The following is a 19830-nucleotide window of genomic DNA, read 5'->3' as shown; positions in this document are numbered from 1 at the left end:
TGAAAATAAGTTATCACATTTAATTTATTACTGAATCATAACTAACAGTTTGAAGCACTCATAAGATTTCAATAGTTTTCATGCTATTTGTTTTTGTATTTATTTGCTGTAAAATCAAACTAAGCAACTAACAATTATTTTTATCAATTATTTTCTTGATAAATCAATTAAACATTTTGCTAATTATTTTTCTGTTAACCAATGAGTTAGAAACATTACAGAGTATTTTGGACAAGGTTTCAGTTGAAATCACAGTGGAAAAAGGTGCACTGTAATGGTGTTTGCATATAATCATATATTTATTTAAATTTAAATTTAACAGGAAAATTTGGCTTTTTATGCCTCAGTATCAGCAACTAGCCATGGCTGGAGGCATTGTGTTTTTGGGTTGTCTATCTCTCTCTTGTAGACACAATGTCTCAAGAACGCCTTGAGGGAATTTCTTCAAACATCCACCTGAGCTCACCAATGAACTGATTAGATTTTGGGGGTCAAAGGTCACTGTGACCTCCCAAAACATGGTTTTGGCCATATCTCAAGAATTCATTCGCCAATTGTAACAAAACTTAACACAAATGTCTGATAGGATAAAGCGATGACCATTTAGAGCCAAAAGGTCAAAGGTCAATTTCACTGTGACACCATAATGTTTTGCTTTTCTTCTGGCAATAATCCAACTTTATCACTGAGGAACAGAAAGGGAGACATTTGGTCAGCTACTGAACTTGTGACACTAATCTTGGGTGCCCACCTTGAGACTGTGCTGATTGTATAGATATTTTGTGCTGTCAGATTGTAGCTGTGTGTGAAGCATCCATATTTTAGAATATTCAGCTTCTTAACAGCAACATCCATGTTTAAAGTATTGTCTGCTGTGATGGCTACATGGATGTAAACTGTAACTGCAACTTGACTGGTTCATGGAGGCATACGACCACGAGACGGTAAGTCTAGTTAATTCTACACTTACATTTTACATTTCTTTGTAACAGTAGCTGGGTCATTTCACAGGTCCAACAGTTTTGTGAGTGTAAAGTTTTCTCATCTTGATATTCCTGTATCTAAAGTTGAAGATCACCAAGAGATGCATGCTTTTAGCTGGATGGATGAAATCCAAATCTATTTTGCTAAACATTTAGTGTTTTGAAAATACCTTGTTGACAAATGTGCCAAAAAAATAAAAGAAAATAAAAACAGATGTATAAACACATTATGATTAACATTTTAGTGACACAAAAGGACATGTAAATCATTAAGACTGACATACAGAAAAATGAAGCCTGGATACAAGTTAAAGTGACCAGACAACTGAACCATTTCTAACACTGTTAAAACCACCTGTTTTCCTGGGTCATGCCTGCTCATGTCCCAGACACGTCCTGAGTCCCTGTCCTGGATTAACTTCATGTAGATTCATCCATTTGTCCATTCTCATGTAAAACCAGGAGAATGACCAGTTTTATACAAAAAGAAGTCTCTGAGATAAATAGGCAATACCCTTTGTTCCACCCCCTTCTCCTTTGCTAAGTAGTATCAGAGTTGCATTCATTCATTGTGATGATGGCAGACATTAGCGATTCATTCATTTCATCATGAACATATCGACCTCTTTATTCATCAGACATAGAACATGGCTCTCTTGGCTTGCACTTCAAAGTGGTCATAATTGCTTTGGGGTTTCTGCTCAGCAGAAAAAAAAACTTCCAGTGATGGATTTCCAGATGAGGCAGTTCATTATGATCATGACACTGAGCTTTTGTTCAAACCAGAACACAAACCAAAATATTTCAATACCAGAAAGATAAAAAGACACCATGTGCTCAAAACAGCAGCTTTCACCAACACAATGTAGGCTGATCAGAGATGGTGCTGAGATAAACTTAAATCATTGCACATCATCAGTTTTAGGTATTCTTTATGTGGTTTGTGGTCCATCCTGAGGATCTTCTATTCATTGTGTGCCTGCCAGTTGATGTTGATGAAAGTTTTGCTGTCCATACGGTCGATGTAGAGGATCCCATCCAGGTGGTCCATCTCGTGTTGGAGGATACGAGCGGGCCAGCCACTGGCCTGCCATGTGACAGCTTCACCCTTCTCGTTCAGACCTGCAGGGTGAACATGCAGAGGGATCAGAGCAATATACAGAAATGCATCAGCAACTGCCCTATAATGTGTCTACTAATTAGAAACAGTGGAATTAATTCCCCATCAGAAACGTGGTGTAGTTTCAGCATCCTCTTTCACACTACTTGTACTCTTAAATGATTGATTTTGAAATGTTATTCTTCTTTTGGATAAATCAAAGCCAAATTTCATTCCGTGTACTGTTTTTTTGTAGCCTTAACAGTCTCGGCAAAGGAGATGTGGCACAAAACTCGAAAGCCACAGAAACACTGGATTAATATATAAACATGCGTACCGGACACTTCCACAGACAGGTAGCGCGGAACTGTAGCAGAGAAGCCTGAGATGCTCTCACAGGCCTCCTGAAAGACCACACTCTGCCCATCGAGGACCCTCAGCTGAGGGTTGACAAAGATCCTCAGGGGCTGCATGGAAAGACCACGGGCCTCCCTCGATGCAGGCGAACTCTCTCTCAGCATCTTCTCTGGATATTCAAGGGTCAAGATCCGTAGCGGCACCCCGATCTGAGGTGCACTAAGTCCCACACACTCAAGCTGCCGCATCACTTTCACCATAGTGTTGATGACCTTTTGGATCTCAGGGCCTGTTATAGCTGCAGGGTCAACAGCAGCAGCATGTGAACGCAGCACTGGGTCCCCTACCTGGCACACGTGGCAGTACGGAGGACTGGGAGGAGGTATGATCTTACGTTTCACGTACTGAAGATAGGGGCGCACCTTAATGCTACTGGAGTAAGAGCGACTGCAGGGTACAGGCCAGTGGGGTGAGATATGTGGAAGACAAGTGGAAGTCCTTGTTAAAGTCAAAGCCCTGGCACTGTAGTGCAGGGCTTTGGATGCACACAGTCTGAACCCCATCCTGGGGAGCTGGAGCAGAAACATATATGATTTTGTCTTCACGGTAGAGCTGCAGCTGGGATGATGTGTCACATGTAAGGGGTGTGATGCACAGTGCTGTAAGAAGAATCATACAGAAGAAGGACATTTAGTTCATGTATGTGCCATTAAGAGAGATTTGAGATTTTATGAGATCACCACTTTGATGATAGTGAGGCATTTTGTCCAGGCCCAGTCTTGTCTGCTTCAAATTCAAATATATGAGGGTGAAGCCTAGGGTTAGTGTGCCTCACTATGAGTTTCTTTCTTATTTGAAAACCATTAAACTCACGAGAAATTAAAATGCAACAGAACTGTTTAGCATAATGAATAATTTACAAAAAGCCCCAGCACCAATTTATTTTAATATTAATTCTATTTCTTCACAGATGATTATATGTCAATGAATTTAATATTTATGTCTCTTGCATGATTTTTATCATGCACCTGATCCTTTTGATGTAATGCAAAGACGTAAATGCCATGTTGTCTGAACATAAAAAAATCGTTCAATGAAAAAAAAACCCAAAGAAAAAAGTCATCTTAGCTTCTAAGTACATCAAACACCGCCGACGGGGTACGCAAGTGCTACTATACACGCGCGTCCATTCAACAGCTACCACAGGCAACAAAGCTAAGTCGTTAGCATGTTTGTGTAGTACAGCAATAAATGATGTATTCAAACAGCGATAAATGCTTCTAGCTTAGCATAGCAGTTGCACACATGAACACGTTACATAGACCCGTTACCTTACATTAATGTGTACGCCACCATTCTAGCTGAAAAGGGACCATTATATTCAGGACCGAAGGTGTGACCGGGGAACAAGGTGGAGAACAACTGCTCTGTTAAACTACTTCCGGGTCATCATTGTCGCGCGGCATAGCGCACTTCAAAATAAAAGTCTGAACGTTTTAACATTGTTATCAGTACAGCTCAAAAATAACTTTATTTTGACAACTAGTTAGTTTCACAGGGAAGTTTTTTGCAACGTTTTCAAAGTGAAACGATCTGCAAACAGCTCCCAACCTGCCATGTTCAAAACTTCTCATTCTCAACTTGCCGGTACATGTCCAGTGTGGTGGGTGGTCGCAGCCCATTCATGAATGGGGGTTCAAAAGGGTCCAGCGGGCTGATAGTCGGTGCTGTCGTCCCTGCACAGACCCTGATGAGCTGAGCGCCGCAGTACCTGTGAGCATCTGATGATGGAGGGAACAGAGCTGCAGCCTGCCAATACATGTTTACTAAACTTCCCAAAGTTCCCGCTGTGGATCATAGAGCATGTCTGGGCTCACAAGATGATGGATATACAGGAAGGTCGGTTTCATTAATTATTATCCAAGTTACTTTACAGTTTTGTTGCATTATCACTGTATTTGATACAGTAATGCAGCAAGGATGGAAAGTATTTTAAATATACATTTGTTATTTCATGCTACTTGTACACGTACCTCAGGAAAATACTTTTACTGCACTGCATATTTATGACAAAATAGTAGCTTTTCAGATTAAGCTTTCACATGATTTTACTATGAAAATTACAGAAAGGTTTAAGTCATTTAGTGTTTCACAAAAAAGATGAGAGGAAAATCACCAATACACAAGTATCTCATAATGTAATATATAATAACATTTAAGTGTAATGAAAACAACATAGTATCGTGATATTTTATGAGGCATTATTGTATTAATACACTGACTCCAGGTGTTATTTTTTTATTATATAAATTATTAGTATTGCAAATGCAAATTTGGTAGCCTACTAGAATAATAAAATCAATTTCTTTTTCAGTCCGCTGGATACATTTTGCTGGAATAAAAATGATTGCAGTGAGAGATGTTATCTAAGCGGATGCTGACAAATTTTTCCTTGGGGGACATAATTTTAGGTTAAAAAAAGATAATAATCGCAACATATTGCAATAAGCTGTATGTTATTGCAAAAATAAGCATATTACCAAAGGTTTAAAATCACAATTATATTGTATTGTGACAAAAGTATCATGATAATATTGTATCCAGTCACAGCTGGATACAGTGGAATATGAACTGAGTAGACTTCACCTATCATCAACAGAACAGTAAACAGAGGCTTCTGCATTTATAGTGAAATATATTCAGATTTTTCCCTTCACATTAGACCATGTCTTCATATCAGATACTTTATGTTGTTACTAAATTGTTATACAGGTGATGTCTATGGATGGATTATTGAATGGGGCCCAGAGTGTCACTGGGGGACCCATGACCTCCACCTGCCACTCAAATGAATACTTTCTGACAAGGAAGAGACTCAAAATGACTGCAAAGAGACACAAAAGACCACAGGGCCATGCAAAGGAACTGCAGAGTGACACAAAATAACTGCAAACGGAGACAAATTTACAACCACAGAAAAAGATCACAGACATAAAACTACAAAAAGATGCAAAATGACTACAACGACACGCAAGACAATAACAAAAAGAGGCAAAACCACCACAAAGTCTATAGACCTTCTTATAAAGAGGTTGCACTATAGGGCTGCTATGAAGTCACTTCTTTATTCTGCCTTTGCATTTTTACATAGCATCAAAAATTACGTGACAACAGACAAGGTGACTTAGTGGAGTACAAACAGTGGACATACAGTACAAACAACAACAGAAAACAACATGAAGTAACAATGATATGTATATAGGCAGGTGTGTGTGTGTGTGTGTGTGTGTGTGTGTGTGTGTGTGTGAAAAACAGATGGTATGGTATTATTATGTCCAATATGGTCTAGATAATATAAGCAGGCAGCGAAAGCCCCCCCCCCCCCTTTTCTCCTTGATTAATTTTTGTTTAATTCTATTTGATTTGATTTTAATTTAGGGGCGATTGTACCTTGGGCCGCAACCAAACCCAGAGGTGGCTGCTGCCCCGTTGCAGATCTGACCTCCTGTGCCTCTTCCTGGTCTGGGCAACTCCCAGACCCTTGGGAGGTTGTCTGCCTGCTGAGGAGTGGCTTTTTTTTTTTTTTTTTTTGAGAGAGAGAGGGAGAGAGGTAGGGCCCAGCCTCCCCGCGTCCCGCCACGCCCCAAGAGAACCAGGCATGGAGCCCCCGCTCACCTCCAATGTACTGTACTGTAATTGATTTGCTAGAAAGTATAGTGGAAAGTTTGGTGCCTCAAGGCCGCCTTGGGATTTTTTCTTCTGTAAAGTTGAGAGTGAGATTTTTTTTTTCCCAATAGAACTGGTTGATTGAGGAGTTGAGAGATTGAAACCATTTGTCTGTTGGGGTAGTGGGAAGCATAGAAAAGAGATAGAGAGATTTTCATTTTAACTGTTGTAATTCGTCCTATTAGTGAGAGTGGGAGATTTATCCATCGTTTCAGGTCGTCCTGTATTTTTTTTAGCAGTGGAGTATAATTGAGGTTAAATAACTCTGACAGCCTGGAGGAAATATTGATACCCAAATACTGAATGTTTCTGATGTGAAAGGGGAGGAGTGGGTCTTGAGTTGCAGAATCCCAAGCGGTTTCAGACAGGGGGAGTATGATTGATTTGTTTCAGTTAATTGTGTAGTTGGAAATCGCGGAGAAGTTGCTGATTAGATTGAAAGTTTCTTTTAATGATTTGTAGGGGTCTTGTAAAAACAATAATATATTGTCTGCATACAAATTAATTTTATATTGTGAATGGCTGTTTTGAATTCCTTTAATGTTATTACTTTGTCGTATTGCTGTGGCGAGGGGTTCAATGAAGATGGCAAAAAACAAAGGTGAGAGTGGGCAGCCTTGTCTGGTTCCTCTGTGCAGTGTGAAACCCTGTGATGTGATATCGTTTGTGGTTATTGTGGCCATAGGTGAAGTGTAAAGAATTTTGATCCAGTGGATGAACGACTCTCCAAAGCCGAGTTTGTGAAGAGTGTTGAATAGAAATGACCAGTTTACTTTATCAAATGCTTTTTCTGCATCTAATGATACAATTATAATTTTGTTTTTTGTTTGCTGTGTTAGGTTGTGCGATTTTAGACAACATGCCGGCATAACGGAATCCAAAGAGGCATGATCATGATGATGTTACACAACAGCATCGGCTTCTTGTGTGACATTTAACATATGTGTCTGCAGCGCTTTTTAAACAATTACAATGCCATTACATGGAAATAATAATCATTTACTGTCCCTGTAACATGGCAGCTGATCTTGTCCCCTGCTCAGAGAGTAAGGAGTTCCCAGACCTCATTGTCTCCCCAGTTTGCGGACATTTTCTGCTACTGTTCTTTTTCTTTGAGTTAGCTGCTAACTGCTAGCAGCTATTTTTAAAACTCTCCCGTGATGGGTTGCATGTCTAACACATCGTCAAATTGTCACACCCCTGCTGCCCATGATGCCATCCTGCCGGCTGTCCCTTTTATACTGACGTCATTTCGGCACCGTTACTACCTCCAATGTCAGCTCAAGGGCGAGGCAACTCTGGGTTGGAGAATACTTGTACCTGCTACTTCTACTTCACTACATTTCAGAGTGAAATATTGTACATTTAACTCATTACTTCACATTAATTTATATTATTACATAACACCCTGTGAAGGGCTATTCTGCAAAATGAGCACTTTTACTTTGATACTTAAAGTGCATGTTATTGCTAATACTACCATATCTTTCTTTAAGAAAAAATGGACAACAGGTCTGTTAACACCTTATTTTTGGTGAAGAACATGTAAACCATTGACAACAAACCTGAACCTAGCTGCACTTTAACACATACCTCAGCTGAAATGAAGAACCTTTTAGGCCAGTCGACATCGTAGATGACTCTTTCGAAATTGACAGTTGCATTGAAAGTAAATCAGAGTATTTGACATGTTTCATCATGTCTGTTCTTCACAGTAGTGGACCCTTCCAGTTGGCCAGATGTAGACTCCCAGCCTCTGAGCCTTGAAGATTCATGGAGGCTGCGTGTTGCCTCTGCCCAGGTATATTCCATCATGAAGAACAGGGATGTGGAGCACTTTGAGAGAGTGATTGGCTTTCTGGAAGCCACTTACAGACTTCTTCCCAGACTCGTGGCTCCAATCAAACACATGAAGATCATGTTTGGCCTTAAGACCATGGTATGGAGATGAGTGGCATTCATTCATTAGACAAGCATGTAAACCTGGTGTTGCTTCCATGTTCCAGTCGCAGCTGATCCTTGGTCGTATTTTTAAAGTTTACTTGTTTCCTGCTCTCTGTTCATCTTCCTCTCTCTCTCTGTTGTTGTCTCTCCTTCCAGGTCATTATGTGGATGCTCAGGGAGGGCTGGGGAATGGTTGATACTGTGTTAAAAATCAGTCAGTTCTTCCCAAGTAAACTGCCTCAATACCAAGATCAGTGTGTGAGTGTCCAAACTGGGAGCTATTGTTTGTGCTTATTTTTATATCTCTGAAATTGTAAAACTTGCTCTTACTCTGTTGATTTTAGTCGGCTGTGGTACAAGGTTGATATATAGTGAACTACAACTATACAGAACTGAAACAAGGTGTGAAAAACATTGTCGTTAATTGAAAAAAAAAACAAAAACAAAAAACAAACTTGACTTTAGAAAAGAACAACTAACTGAAACAATATTGTGTACCTACAAAACTGACAAATCATGTTTATTGAGACTGGGATGTCGACATGACTGTGAGTCCAGTGCCTTCACAAAGTGTTGTGTTTGTATTGTTATACCTATTCTACACTTCTTGAATGTTGCCCCTGACACTTATCCCCTGCATTGTAATTTAAATACATTTTATAAGCCACATAATAAAATAAGCATGTTATTCACAGCATTGTCCAGTTAATCACGGCAGGTCTGTGCCTAACTACAGCCTTTTGGAAAAGCTTACTGATTTGTAACAGATGTTTTGTGTCCCTTTTTTTGTTGGTTGGACAGAGCCAACATGAAATGTTCCTAATGAGGAAGAACCATCTGGACTTCAAGGCTCTGGCACAATCACTCGCTATGGACAAGGACAAACTTGAAGACTACATTAAGGTTAGTATACTTCACCACACTGTCTTATGAGCACATGAGTAAATGCCAGGATAAAGGATGCAAGAAACTTAACAGGTTTAAAATGACTTAAAGAGCCCAGTTTCATAGTTGACATGTTTACATTGAAGTTTTGTCAGTGCTTGGTGATATATAGCATTAGACAGCTGGGCTAGAGGGGCAGAAGAAGATTTGAAAATGCATTTTCCCTTAAATGTCCAGTGCGTAGGGTTAAGAGGGATTAATATTTACAGAAATGGAATATAAAAGTAATGACAATTTTGTTGTTGAATCGTTGTGTCTTTGTTACCTTAGAATGGGCCGTTTATATCTAGGCTACATACAAAGTAGGGAATTATGAGCTGTTTAACTTCCTAAAACCAGCTCTAAGCAGCTTCTAATACATGATTAAAACAACTAATGCCAAGATTCTTTTAATCAAAGTAAATAAAAATACAAAAATGTATTTCATTATTGTTTAAATTGTTGCTTGCTTCCTTCTAATTAAGATTTGTATGTTGATGGTTTCATTAAGTTTTTAGATGCCTGGACTTTCACTCACTCATGCACTCACTCACTCACTTTGCAAATTATTTGATAGTCGCAAAAAAACAATTGTATGAGGGCAAATAAAAATTTTTTTTGGGCAAGTTGGTATCTCTGACCCACTTTCTCAATTGTGAAAGTGGAAAAAAAAAAAACCATTAACGTTGAACCTTCATATTTTATTATTTTTGAATCTGCCAACCTCGATGACCAGAGGAAGAACAGCAGCTCTTAACTGTGCAACTAAAGGTCTTTAGCCTCCAGACAGACATCGATTCAGGGCCAAACATTTGTTTGATATGCATAAATGACCTTAATTGTGGCTTTAACAAATAAATGGTAGTTGGACCAATCAGAGCAGAGATTAACAATGCTGTCTGATACTCCCACATGTGGAGCAAGCATGCCTCTGTGAACAGGATACACACAATACAACACATCAGAGGATGAATCAAATCGAATATAATTAATCACACAGGGATACAGGCAGACATTTAGAATAATACCTACATATTAGATTTAACCCATTTGAAGTTCAGTCAAATATATATATCATAAATCACATCCAGAAAAAAAATGCATCATGGAAACTAGTTCTGGTGTGGTTCTTAATTGTGCCTTTGACATGATATTTTTTAGAATTTTTTTAAGAATTGAAACAAGTCTAAATCCTCTTAATATTGTTTGTTTACACACAGATTTATCATGTTTATTCTGCTGTGATTGGTTGTGCACCCGGGTTATATCCATCTAGCAGGGGGCACTACAGATCCATATTTAAAACTAAACCCTGATGCATACTGAATGTATCAGGGCTGTAGGTGTCCTCAGAACATCTGAGACATGGTGTCATGAGAAGTGAGAAATGCTTTGCATCATTGTTTCCTGTTGTGGCCAACCACACCTAATAAACCTAAACTTTGTGGGGAAACATTCTAGATCATTCTTCCTAAACTGTTTAGAGGGTGCTGGAGTGGCATTAGAAACCTCTGGATGAGAGAGGTATTTAAGTTCACTGGACAAACAGTAAACAAATAGAGAGCAACACTGCGGATAAAAATGTTTTCTTTTGAAACCCGCACCATGACTGTTTCATCTATCCCGTGCAGTAAATGAAATGAAATGAAATGCTCTGATTACGCAATATTGTGTGCAAGCCAGGTTATGTTTCTTTATGACAACTAACTTTCAGTTTACTTTCTAGATTTCTGAATTCATAATTAAACCCGAAGTACCAAACTACATGCAAGGTGCAGAATGTCTGATCGAGGGTTTTATCCAGGTGACATGTTTAGTGTTTGCTGTCTTTCAGACTCAGATGGAGGAGCGGTATGGTGAACATTATGCCCAGAAAGTGGAGGACAGGCTGCTGCACTACCTACATGAGCTGGAGACTGTGTTACCAGGAGATACCTACATTGATAAGGTGTGTGTTCTAGTGTGTGCTTTAATGCGTGTTTGCTGTTTGTTGTCCAGTTTTGAAAGACTTACCTGAAACATTATTTTGGTAGATGAGATGTAGAATCTCTGACGGTGTTATAAGGTAAAATTTTGCGCTCTATTTTATTATGAATGAAAACTTTATTTAGTAAGTAATGAGTAGTTTATCACTTAAAGGGAATTTGCCTTGGTGCATACAGTAAACATAATAAGAGGAAAGAAAAATAAAGGTACTGCAACTACAACGGTCAAGAACAAGGAATAGACAAATAATGTGTTTGTCTCAATAGCTGAGTGCCTAAGGTACCCTGGAGAGTTTTTTTTAGTTTTCATTCAGTGTTTCTCACCAAAACACACAGGGTTTCATTTTCCAGTATCTTCCAAGGTTGTTTTCATAAATACGTTCGTAAGAGAGTTTCTAAGAAAAGTCTATGTCAGGATTCGAGATGTGTTCTTAAACCACAGAATTGTTTGCACATGTATAATGACGAATATCCTTGTTCTCCTAAGTTAAACACATGTCAGTTGATCCTAATTAGCTCTGGTAAACACCACGACAGTCCTCATAAAAGGGCATGAGACTGCTGGGCCATGTGCATGCACAGAAACTAAAGAAGAAGTACAAGAAGTTGAGAGAATTAAGTCAAGAATGCCCAACTGAAAATCTAAAGAGGGTGGAGCTCTGCACTCCAAAATGAAAAACATACAAAAAAACCTTCAGTAGTTCTGAAGTGGAGGTACTTCTGCAGAAAGCGAACGACAACAGGCTCTCATATTTAATATCATCGGGAGTGGATATAAAATAACACAAAAAGATGCATGGGATGTTAAAAATATGCTTCAATCAACCACCCAACCTGCACACCACATGTATGCATTACAGGAGCAGGCTGTGTGTTTTTGAGACTGAGAGACAGAGAGGGGGAAAGAGAGAGAGAGAGATGCATTGTTATTAATAACTTACTCAGAATGCTGCCTTGTCCCGTTTTTGTTTTGCCCCTCCGACCTGCCTGCGATATTTTCTAATATCATCAACCGCTAATTACTAGATGGCATGATTCACGTTAACATAACTGCTGTGAACTGAAGTGTTTGTGTAGTGTTTTAAAAGACCAGAATGTTTTTTGTAAAATAATCCAAATAATCATTAAAAAGTGATATAAATGATAAAAATATGTGTGCGTAGATTCTGTTCTTACCTATGAACAAATCCCAAATAAGAAAACATTGATGAGTGTCAGAATTGTCATGAAAACTGTGTAAGTAGGTTTTAAGAAGAAATTTCCTTTTAGTAATGGGTGGTGAGTGAGGCCCATAGTGTTTAGTCTTGAGGCCTGTTCATCAACTTGAATTGCCTCTGATATCGTTATAGGAATTTCTCACTGACTGCATTTTGCCATATACAAATGTGTGAACTAGATACTGAAGAAACAAAGTCCTGAGACTGAGGAGGAGAAGCTACTGTTGGAAGTAATTGCCTCGGACTCCACAAACATTGCAACAACTCTGAAGAATCTGCTGCACTGTGGTAAGAAACGCCTCCTAAAATACAAATATTAAACTCACTTCCTAAGTGCATAGACAACAAGACGGTATCTCTTTGCTGTAAATCAGAATTGTACTTTAAATACTTTTTCTGTTTTTACAGCATGGCAGTTTCATTCTCTTGTGTATTTAGTACTACATATACACACTCAGTACTGTAAAAATAATGTGGAAAATACAAAAAATGATGGATCGGTGGGGCGGCACGGTGGTGTGGTGGTTAGCACTCTCGCCTCACAGCAAGAGGGTTGCCGGTTCGATCCCGGGCGTGGGAGCCCTTCTGTGTGGAGTTTGCATGTTCTCCCCGTGTCAGCGTGGGTTCTCTCCGGGCACTCCGGCTTCCTCCCACAGTCCAAAGACATGCAGATTGGGGACTAGGTTAATTGGAGACTCTAAATTGTCCGTAGGTGTGAATGTGAGCGTGAATGGTTGTTTGTCTCTATGTGTCAGCCCTGCGATAGTCTGGCGACCTGTCCAGGGTGTACCCTGCCTCTCGCCCGATGTAGCTGGGATAGGCTCCAGCCCCCCCGCGACCCTCAAGAGGATGAAGCGGTTAGAAGATGAATGAATGAATGAATGATGGATCGGTGATGCAGGCCTGGCCTGATAATCACACTAGATTGCCATTTTGTGTCAGCTCATTTCATTTAGCCAGACAATATGTTAGTTGTCTCCTGTTGGGAGAGGCAATTATTATCTCTGCCACGTGTTAACCTGCAGAAGATCATGCCATTGGTTATTTGCTTGTGGGAATGTGTGTGTCTGTCTGCAGCTAATCATGCAAACTACTGGACCAGTTAGCCTCATATTTTGTGTGCATATTTATGACTGTATGCTCAGGGACCTCTCACCTCTCATCTCACAATTGTGTTGACTGTCATATACCGTCATTGACTGCTGCTGGCTCCTCACTCCTCTTAACTGGCTGGTAGGGCCGCAAGTTGTCAGAAACCAGCTCAGCTAAATACAACAACCCTTACAGTCTGTTGCAGGCTTCATTTTGGACCTCATTGTGGCTCAAAAACTGACATCCATGGTGTAATTTTGAACTGGAGCATCTGCAGGTTAATTACATACCTGATATGTTATGATCCACTAAAGTTAGGCACGAAATGAGATGAATAAGACAACCATTTATGTGAGTTGCGCTGCCATCTTGACTGTAAAAGAGCCAGGAAAGACAATTCCACCAGGTGCAGCTGTGGCATGTTCTGGCTGCCATCGCTACAACCTGACTCTGCTCAGTGAAACATAGATTAAGGAGTTGTTACTTCTGCAAGTCACTGTACAACATTCTGTACAGCTTCATCGATCTCATGAATGCCACTGGGTAACTAGTTAGCTATGTACTAGGAGTGTAAATCACCAGTCTCATCACAATACGATATGATATCAATACTTTGGACAATGATACAATATTTTCCGATATTGCAAAGTCTGCCACGATATGATTTTGACTTGATACAAGTCACGGGTCTGTGATCAATATGTAATATTACATGCCCATTTAACACAATCTGTTACAGAAGATGCTACCATCCCTTTCTTTTTACTTTTGGCCAAAAAACACATAAATAATAAGTACAGTAAAGTTCACTTAAAACTGACTCCACTGACACATATAAAAAAGAAAATGGGCTTTCTGTCAGAGAGACCTTTCTGAAAAAAATCTTTTCATTTTAACCCAAACAATTATCCTTTTCATTAACTTAAGGAATATCTAGCTTAAAGCCCTGAAGGCAACCTTCCCCAAACAGCCATAAAACACAGATCAACAGCAAGATCATTCAACAAAAGTATAACATTCAGCTCAGTAATAACTGTCAAGCTTCAGAGACAGTTGTTTTTTGCTAGTGACTCCGAAATTAGCTTAAGCATGTTTACATTGTGTAAATTAGCCTAGCGGCTAGCAGACGTTTTTCCTCTACTCATAGCTTAACAAATTACATTTAACGTCATTATCATTATTAATCACCACATTCACTCAGTTATTTTTGCCTACATGCACGGTTTTTCAGTTGAACATTGTCAAAACAGAGCAGCTGATGTTGCTGTAGTGAGAAGTTAGCGGAGTGAGACGCTCGTCCAGGCAGGTAATATTACGTAGTGTTTTATCTCGTAACATCAGTGTTTACATACGGCATGTGCTCTGTCTGTTGATCCTTATTTTCCCCGAAATCCAAACTATTTCCACTCTGCTGATGTATTTCTGAGTAATTAAACGTTATCCTCATCCTCTTTCTCTTGGCTGCTTGCCATCTGCCTGCCACTGTTTGACAGTGACACAGACTAAAAAAAAAAAAAAAAAGCTAAGATAAAGACCTATCCTAACGATGGCGATATGGATCGATGTTTTCACTTTGCATCAATGATATTGGATCGTTGATTATTAAATCGCTATATCGATCCAGATCAATGGATCGTTAACACCCCTACTATGTAGGAAGATGATGTCCCCATTCATAATCCCTGACACTAAACTCTGATAAGATGTGCAAAAGCCAGAGAACGGAAGAACACCTGACCTGTTTGAATCACTAAACAAATATCAGATGTGGGCGATGTTTCAGAGATCTGAAACAAATGACTAATGCAGCTCACGAGAGAACTGATAACACTCTACGTCATTGATACAATTATTTCTTAACTCACAGTTGTTCTCTGACAGCAAAACAATTTGAGACCAGTGCACATGAAAAATTATAATGATAAAAATGATGTAATAAAACCAATAAAAATAAAAGACAATAAAAAAAAAGCTAATAGGCAAGGAAAACATTTAAAAACAAGAATACGATAAAATACATAATTGAATAAATGTTATATTATGGCTATAAAACACTTTAATCAAAATCCATAAAGTCTTTCCTCTCAACGTCTTGTTATATTTGTCCAGTATCAATGTATACTCTACCAGACTGGGAACCATACGAATTTCTGCGAGCTCAGGTTTTATTTGCTCTGGCAGATGCGTCTGGTCCTCCAGCTGGCCTGTTGCGGGCTGGGCCAGTCACAGCTGTTTATCTAATGTGAGGAGAGTTTGATATAATGATTGACAAAGGAGCGCCACGTGTCACACAAAAAAGTCTCTCTGATACATAGCACAACGTACCAGGCTGACGAAACTGAGATCAAACTGTCAAACTAGGCAGTGCTGATCAAATAATGAATGAAGAATCTGTTAGTGCATGGCTTATTTCCCGCCTTAAATGTTTCCAGAAACCCATTTTTTCCTGGTTGAAAGTGGACCAAGTACTGCCCCAACTTGCATGTGTTGTTCTGATTGGTTGTAAATCTAAAAAATTGTGTTAAAGTCGATTTTTTTATTCCATGCGTTCTTCTTCCTCATCAAAACGTGGTGCTTACATGACCTCAAGTGATGACAGTTTGATCTGATGTTAAGGTGTGTTACTGTAGTAGCAGCTAATGTAGCTTCGAGACCTCTGTAGCTCCTCACTTCTGCTTAGGGTTAGCAGAAGTGAGGAGCTACAGAGGTCTGATAAGCTCCTCTCTAACTCCACACCCCCAGATTTTTTCTTTTCGAACATGTGGTCTTCAGACCCAACCAACACTGACACATCAGCTAGGGCAATTTATCAGACAACTTTTTCCACATATGCAGTCGTTCTCCCAAGACCTGTAAACCAACTTTCCTTTTCAACAGAGTGCAAAATAAGAGGAATTGTGCCTAAACTATAGCCCTTTTTACACAGAGATCATGCTGTAGAGCCAGTACAACGTCCCTTCTTAATGCCGCCTTTGCATTTATACACAGAACCAAACAACTACGGCATCATATCAGCATATCAGCACACAACAACGTCGGACTCGAGTGTGAGATTCAACAAACGCATCGGCAGAACTTTCTAAACGATAAGAGTGGCATTAACATGACAATAACAATCATTTACCATCCCTGTTGTATGGCGTGAAATTCCCACCTTGAAGAGGCAGTTTAAAAGGGGCTTTTGTGTGTTCTTATATGTTGCACTTTATCTTTGCATGGCAACAAAAGATTGTGTTTACATTTAGCCAACAATGTATTTATTCTTTTGGTGATAATAGCACATTTGTTAATCAAAATGCAATGCCTGTGCGTTCCTTTAGATGTTGCATCATGTCGTCCGAGGAGTATTTCTCAGTCATCAGCACGTGGAAAGAATGAAGTGGAAAACTCTCTACTCTCAATGGATGATCTGCATAGCAGTTCTTCAAAAGCTCTCCTCAAGTCAATGGAAGCTGAGACTCCCCCACAGATTCAGCCAGAGGTTTTTCAGGAAGGAGGAGAGGCTGACCAAAATGTGTCCAAAGACTTCTTTCTTATACAGGAGAATGACAGTAAATCAGATGTTAGCAGACATCAACAAACTGAGGAGGATGGCGAGGTGGTCAAGAGGGTGGATGAAGAGAGCAGTGACAAGGAAAAGGAGGGAACCAGTCAGAGAAGCAGTGATTGTACTCAAGAAGCTGCCTCCTCCCTTCAGTTCTGCTCCAAGCACCAGCGATGGGTGAGGAGCATCCTGCAGGAGTGTCCTGACGAGTGCTCAGAGGAGCTGCTGCTTCAGGCCAACGTTTCTTCTTCTCCCCTACTGTTCCAGTCGTCCTCATCCACCACTTCATCGCAGGACCGCACTCCCTCTGACCTCATCGCATCTCCCCCAGACCAACAGCATCCACCTTCACAGACCTCCACCCTTCTTCAGTCAGCAGCCCGCACATCTGAACAAGCAAACCCTGAAGATGAGCAGATCTCTGGATCAGCAAGTGGTATGTCTCAAACACTTCTACCACAACCCTCTTTGTCCAGAGACGCTCTTTTGCCTGCCCTGTTGTCGCCGGTGGTCCGACTGATAGACATTGCCTCCATCAGAGGGGTCTGCCCTACCTTTGAACCCCATCCAGCATCTCTAAGACACTTCACCAGGTCTAGTAAAAAACAGGCAGCGTCCGCTTGCAGTCCTCAGGTACGACGCTCTCCACACTACCATACCTCAGGGAACAATGCCATACCTCAAACAATGAAAGACTCTACCTTCAACCCACCAGACACTGTGGTCTTGACAAAACCTCAGAACACAACATACAAAGTACAAACAGCTCCTGTATTCCAGGATGCATCTACCTCTACCAGCTTTCAACCTCCAACTAGCAAGTCTTGGTCCGAACTTTCAAGGAAGTTCAGAAGGGCTTGCACTTCCACAAGACATTCACAAGTTCTTGACGATTTTAGTCAAAACCCTTTACCTGAGCAGTTCGAAAAGGCCCTTACTAACTTTTGGACAAATTGCCCGCCCTTAACCAACTTCAATGTCTCTGGGCCTCCTATTCAAGATGTTTCTACCTCTTTGTCTCATTCAGAGACTCTATCCTCAGTCTGTGCTGCTACTGACATGCCTTTATCTACTGAATCATCTAGACAGGTTGTCCCTCAGAACTCCAGCAATCCTTATCCTCTTACACACAACATAAGTCCTTTTCAACCATGCTCCACTGTCGTCACTACTACGTCCAGCTCCAGTTGTCCTTCTGTCAGCTCTGAGACCAGCAGAGCCCAAAGAGTCCAGCTGAGGTTATCACTGCCAAGTCAGGCTGTGCTGCTGCAATCCAATGTGCTACAGCCCTTTGTGACTCTTATCAGACTGAGTGCTCAGGAGTGTCACAGAGTGACAAAGTGGAGATCTTCCACCAGGCATGTAGAGCCTGTGGTACAAGGCAGCAGTGATGACAGTGATGAGGACAGGAGGGAGGTGGAGGAAGAAGCTGCAGATTCTTCTTTCGACTGGAACACTCTTTTCTCCAGTCACTCTTCAAGCAGTGACAGTGAGGACTCGCTTGTTTGCGACCCTGATTACAAACCTCGCATTAACAAGAAAAGACTGCTGTTAGAGTATGAGGCTGCAAGGACTTTCAGTCATAAATGAGAACCTTTGAACATACAGACTATAGCCTGTCTTGTACTGGCTTTTTGACACCATTACTTAAAATGATATTTGGAGTTGTGGAATGAGGTAGTGATATATTTGCAAAGAGTACACTTTGCAACAAAAACACTAAAATACACAGACAGACGGACATTTTACAGTCTGAAAATCAACTTGTCAGGGTTCTCTGGTGGATTAACATCATTATGGTGACACTCAGTTTCACATTTCTGTACTGCAAGTCCTTGTTACTTATTGTAATATATACATCTGCAATACAATGACACTGGATGATATACTGGATCTGACATCAAGTCTGAGGTTACTGTTACTTTGTTCGACTTACCTCTTGAACAATTGTTGAATCGAGTGGGACTCAAGATACAGGCAAACTGACATTTTGAAATGAAGACTTGAATGTGTAATTTTTAAGGCTGCAATGATAAATATATTAATGTGAACAACAGGTCAAATGACTGTGTGTAATGTGAAAGGGGTCGGTTGTACTGGTGAATCCACAGAGAATTATGACCCAACTCTGCATTTCCCCTCAGCTCTGTGGAGTGTTTTAGCATCTTTGGATTTATTTAGTTTAACCACAATCAACCCTGTTTCAAAGTTAGTTACTAGCAGGTGAAGAAGGTGGAGCCTGTAGCAGCCAACGAGACATATTTTTCTCAGAGGTAGGTATTGTCTAAAGTAGAGCTAAATGGAGAGTGACACAAATAGGTGGACATAAATGCATCCTCAAATGAATCCTAATGTTGCTCTGTGTTCGTTGGTTGTGTAAAGAGAGGACAGATGGTTAACAAGTTAGCCATATCAACTCTACAAGGCCATGATATGTCAAGCAAAAGATGGATAATGTTCAGCTTCTGTGTCCCCAAAGTAGCCAAAAAAACTGCAGCTTTAAATCATCTTATTAACACTTTTAAAAGACTGCTATTCAGTAAGTTTCAAATGACCTATATAACCTTAGACCTCTAGTTTCCACCTTTAATTGAAGGGTGGTAACTGCACTATCTAACAAATATACATTAATTAATTTAATTTTTAATTTTATATACTTTATTAATCCCCCTGAGGGGAAATTCAGTTTTTTAACTCTGTTGTCATTAACACACAGGTCCGAAAGACACACACATGCACAAACAGGACCTATACATGCACAAAGTGGAGAGATGTCAGAGTGAGGGGGCTGCCTTGGTCAGGCGTCCCAAGCGGTTGGGGGGTTCGGGGCCTTGCTCAAGGGCACCTCAGCAGTGCCCAGGAGGTGAACTGGCACCTCTCCAGCCACCAGTCCAGGCTCTATATTTGGTCCGGATGGGGACTCGAACAGGAAACCCTCCGGTTCCCAACCCAACTCCCT

The 19830-nt window shown here is 40.3% G+C and overlaps 2 protein-coding genes across 4 annotated transcripts; one reads left to right on the top strand and one right to left on the bottom strand.

Moving 5' to 3' along the window:
• Nucleotides 1–414: 414 nt before the first annotated feature.
• On the bottom strand, nucleotides 415–3897 carry pdf (peptide deformylase, mitochondrial). Of its 2 annotated transcripts, none has more exons than XM_049573740.1 (3): nucleotides 3771–3881; nucleotides 2420–3098; nucleotides 415–2105 (listed from the first exon to the last, which is right to left on the bottom strand). In XM_049573740.1, the coding sequence occupies exons 2-3, from the start codon at nucleotides 3024–3026 to the stop codon at nucleotides 1948–1950; spliced, it is 765 nt and encodes a 254-aa protein (XP_049429697.1). In that variant the 5' UTR covers nucleotides 3027–3098; nucleotides 3771–3881; the 3' UTR covers nucleotides 415–1947. The 2 variants fall into 2 exon arrangements, with proteins under 2 accessions (XP_049429697.1, XP_049429696.1); XM_049573739.1 differs by having other exon boundaries at nucleotides 416–2105; nucleotides 3776–3897.
• Nucleotides 3898–4056: 159 nt separating this feature from the next.
• LOC125887138 (uncharacterized) lies at nucleotides 4057–19308 on the top strand. 2 transcript variants are annotated; one of them, XM_049573715.1, is made up of 7 exons: nucleotides 4057–4338; nucleotides 7884–8104; nucleotides 8266–8367; nucleotides 8911–9012; nucleotides 10868–10981; nucleotides 12415–12523; nucleotides 16648–19308. In XM_049573715.1, the coding sequence occupies exons 1-7, from the start codon at nucleotides 4224–4226 to the stop codon at nucleotides 18459–18461; spliced, it is 2577 nt and encodes an 858-aa protein (XP_049429672.1). In that variant the 5' UTR covers nucleotides 4057–4223; the 3' UTR covers nucleotides 18462–19308. The 2 variants fall into 2 exon arrangements, with proteins under 2 accessions (XP_049429672.1, XP_049429671.1); XM_049573714.1 differs by having other exon boundaries at nucleotides 7881–8104.
• Nucleotides 19309–19830: the final 522 nt, after the last annotated feature.

The sequence above is a fragment of the Epinephelus fuscoguttatus genome, linkage group LG4 (genome assembly GCF_011397635.1).
Source record: "Epinephelus fuscoguttatus linkage group LG4, E.fuscoguttatus.final_Chr_v1".
NCBI classification, from domain to species: domain Eukaryota; kingdom Metazoa; phylum Chordata; class Actinopteri; order Perciformes; family Serranidae; genus Epinephelus; species Epinephelus fuscoguttatus.
The sequence above is the reverse complement of the archived record's forward strand: the minus strand, read 5'-3'. Positions and strand labels throughout refer to the sequence as shown.

Coding starts and splice junctions, on each gene's coding strand:
- LOC125887138 (XM_049573714.1), top strand. CDS start 4,224: ATGATGGAGGGAACAGAGCTGCAGCCTGCCAATACATGTTTACTAAAC. Junction 8,368..8,910: donor CTCAATACCAAGATCAGTGT/GTGAGTGTCCAA, acceptor TTGGTTGGACAG/AGCCAACATGAAATGTTCCT. Junction 10,982..12,414: donor GAGATACCTACATTGATAAG/GTGTGTGTTCTA, acceptor TGTGTGAACTAG/ATACTGAAGAAACAAAGTCC.
- pdf (XM_049573739.1), bottom strand. CDS start 3,026: ATGTTTCTGCTCCAGCTCCCCAGGATGGGGTTCAGACTGTGTGCATCC. Junction 2,106..2,419: donor CCTGTCTGTGGAAGTGTCCG/GTACGCATGTTT, acceptor TTCACCCTGCAG/GTCTGAACGAGAAGGGTGAA.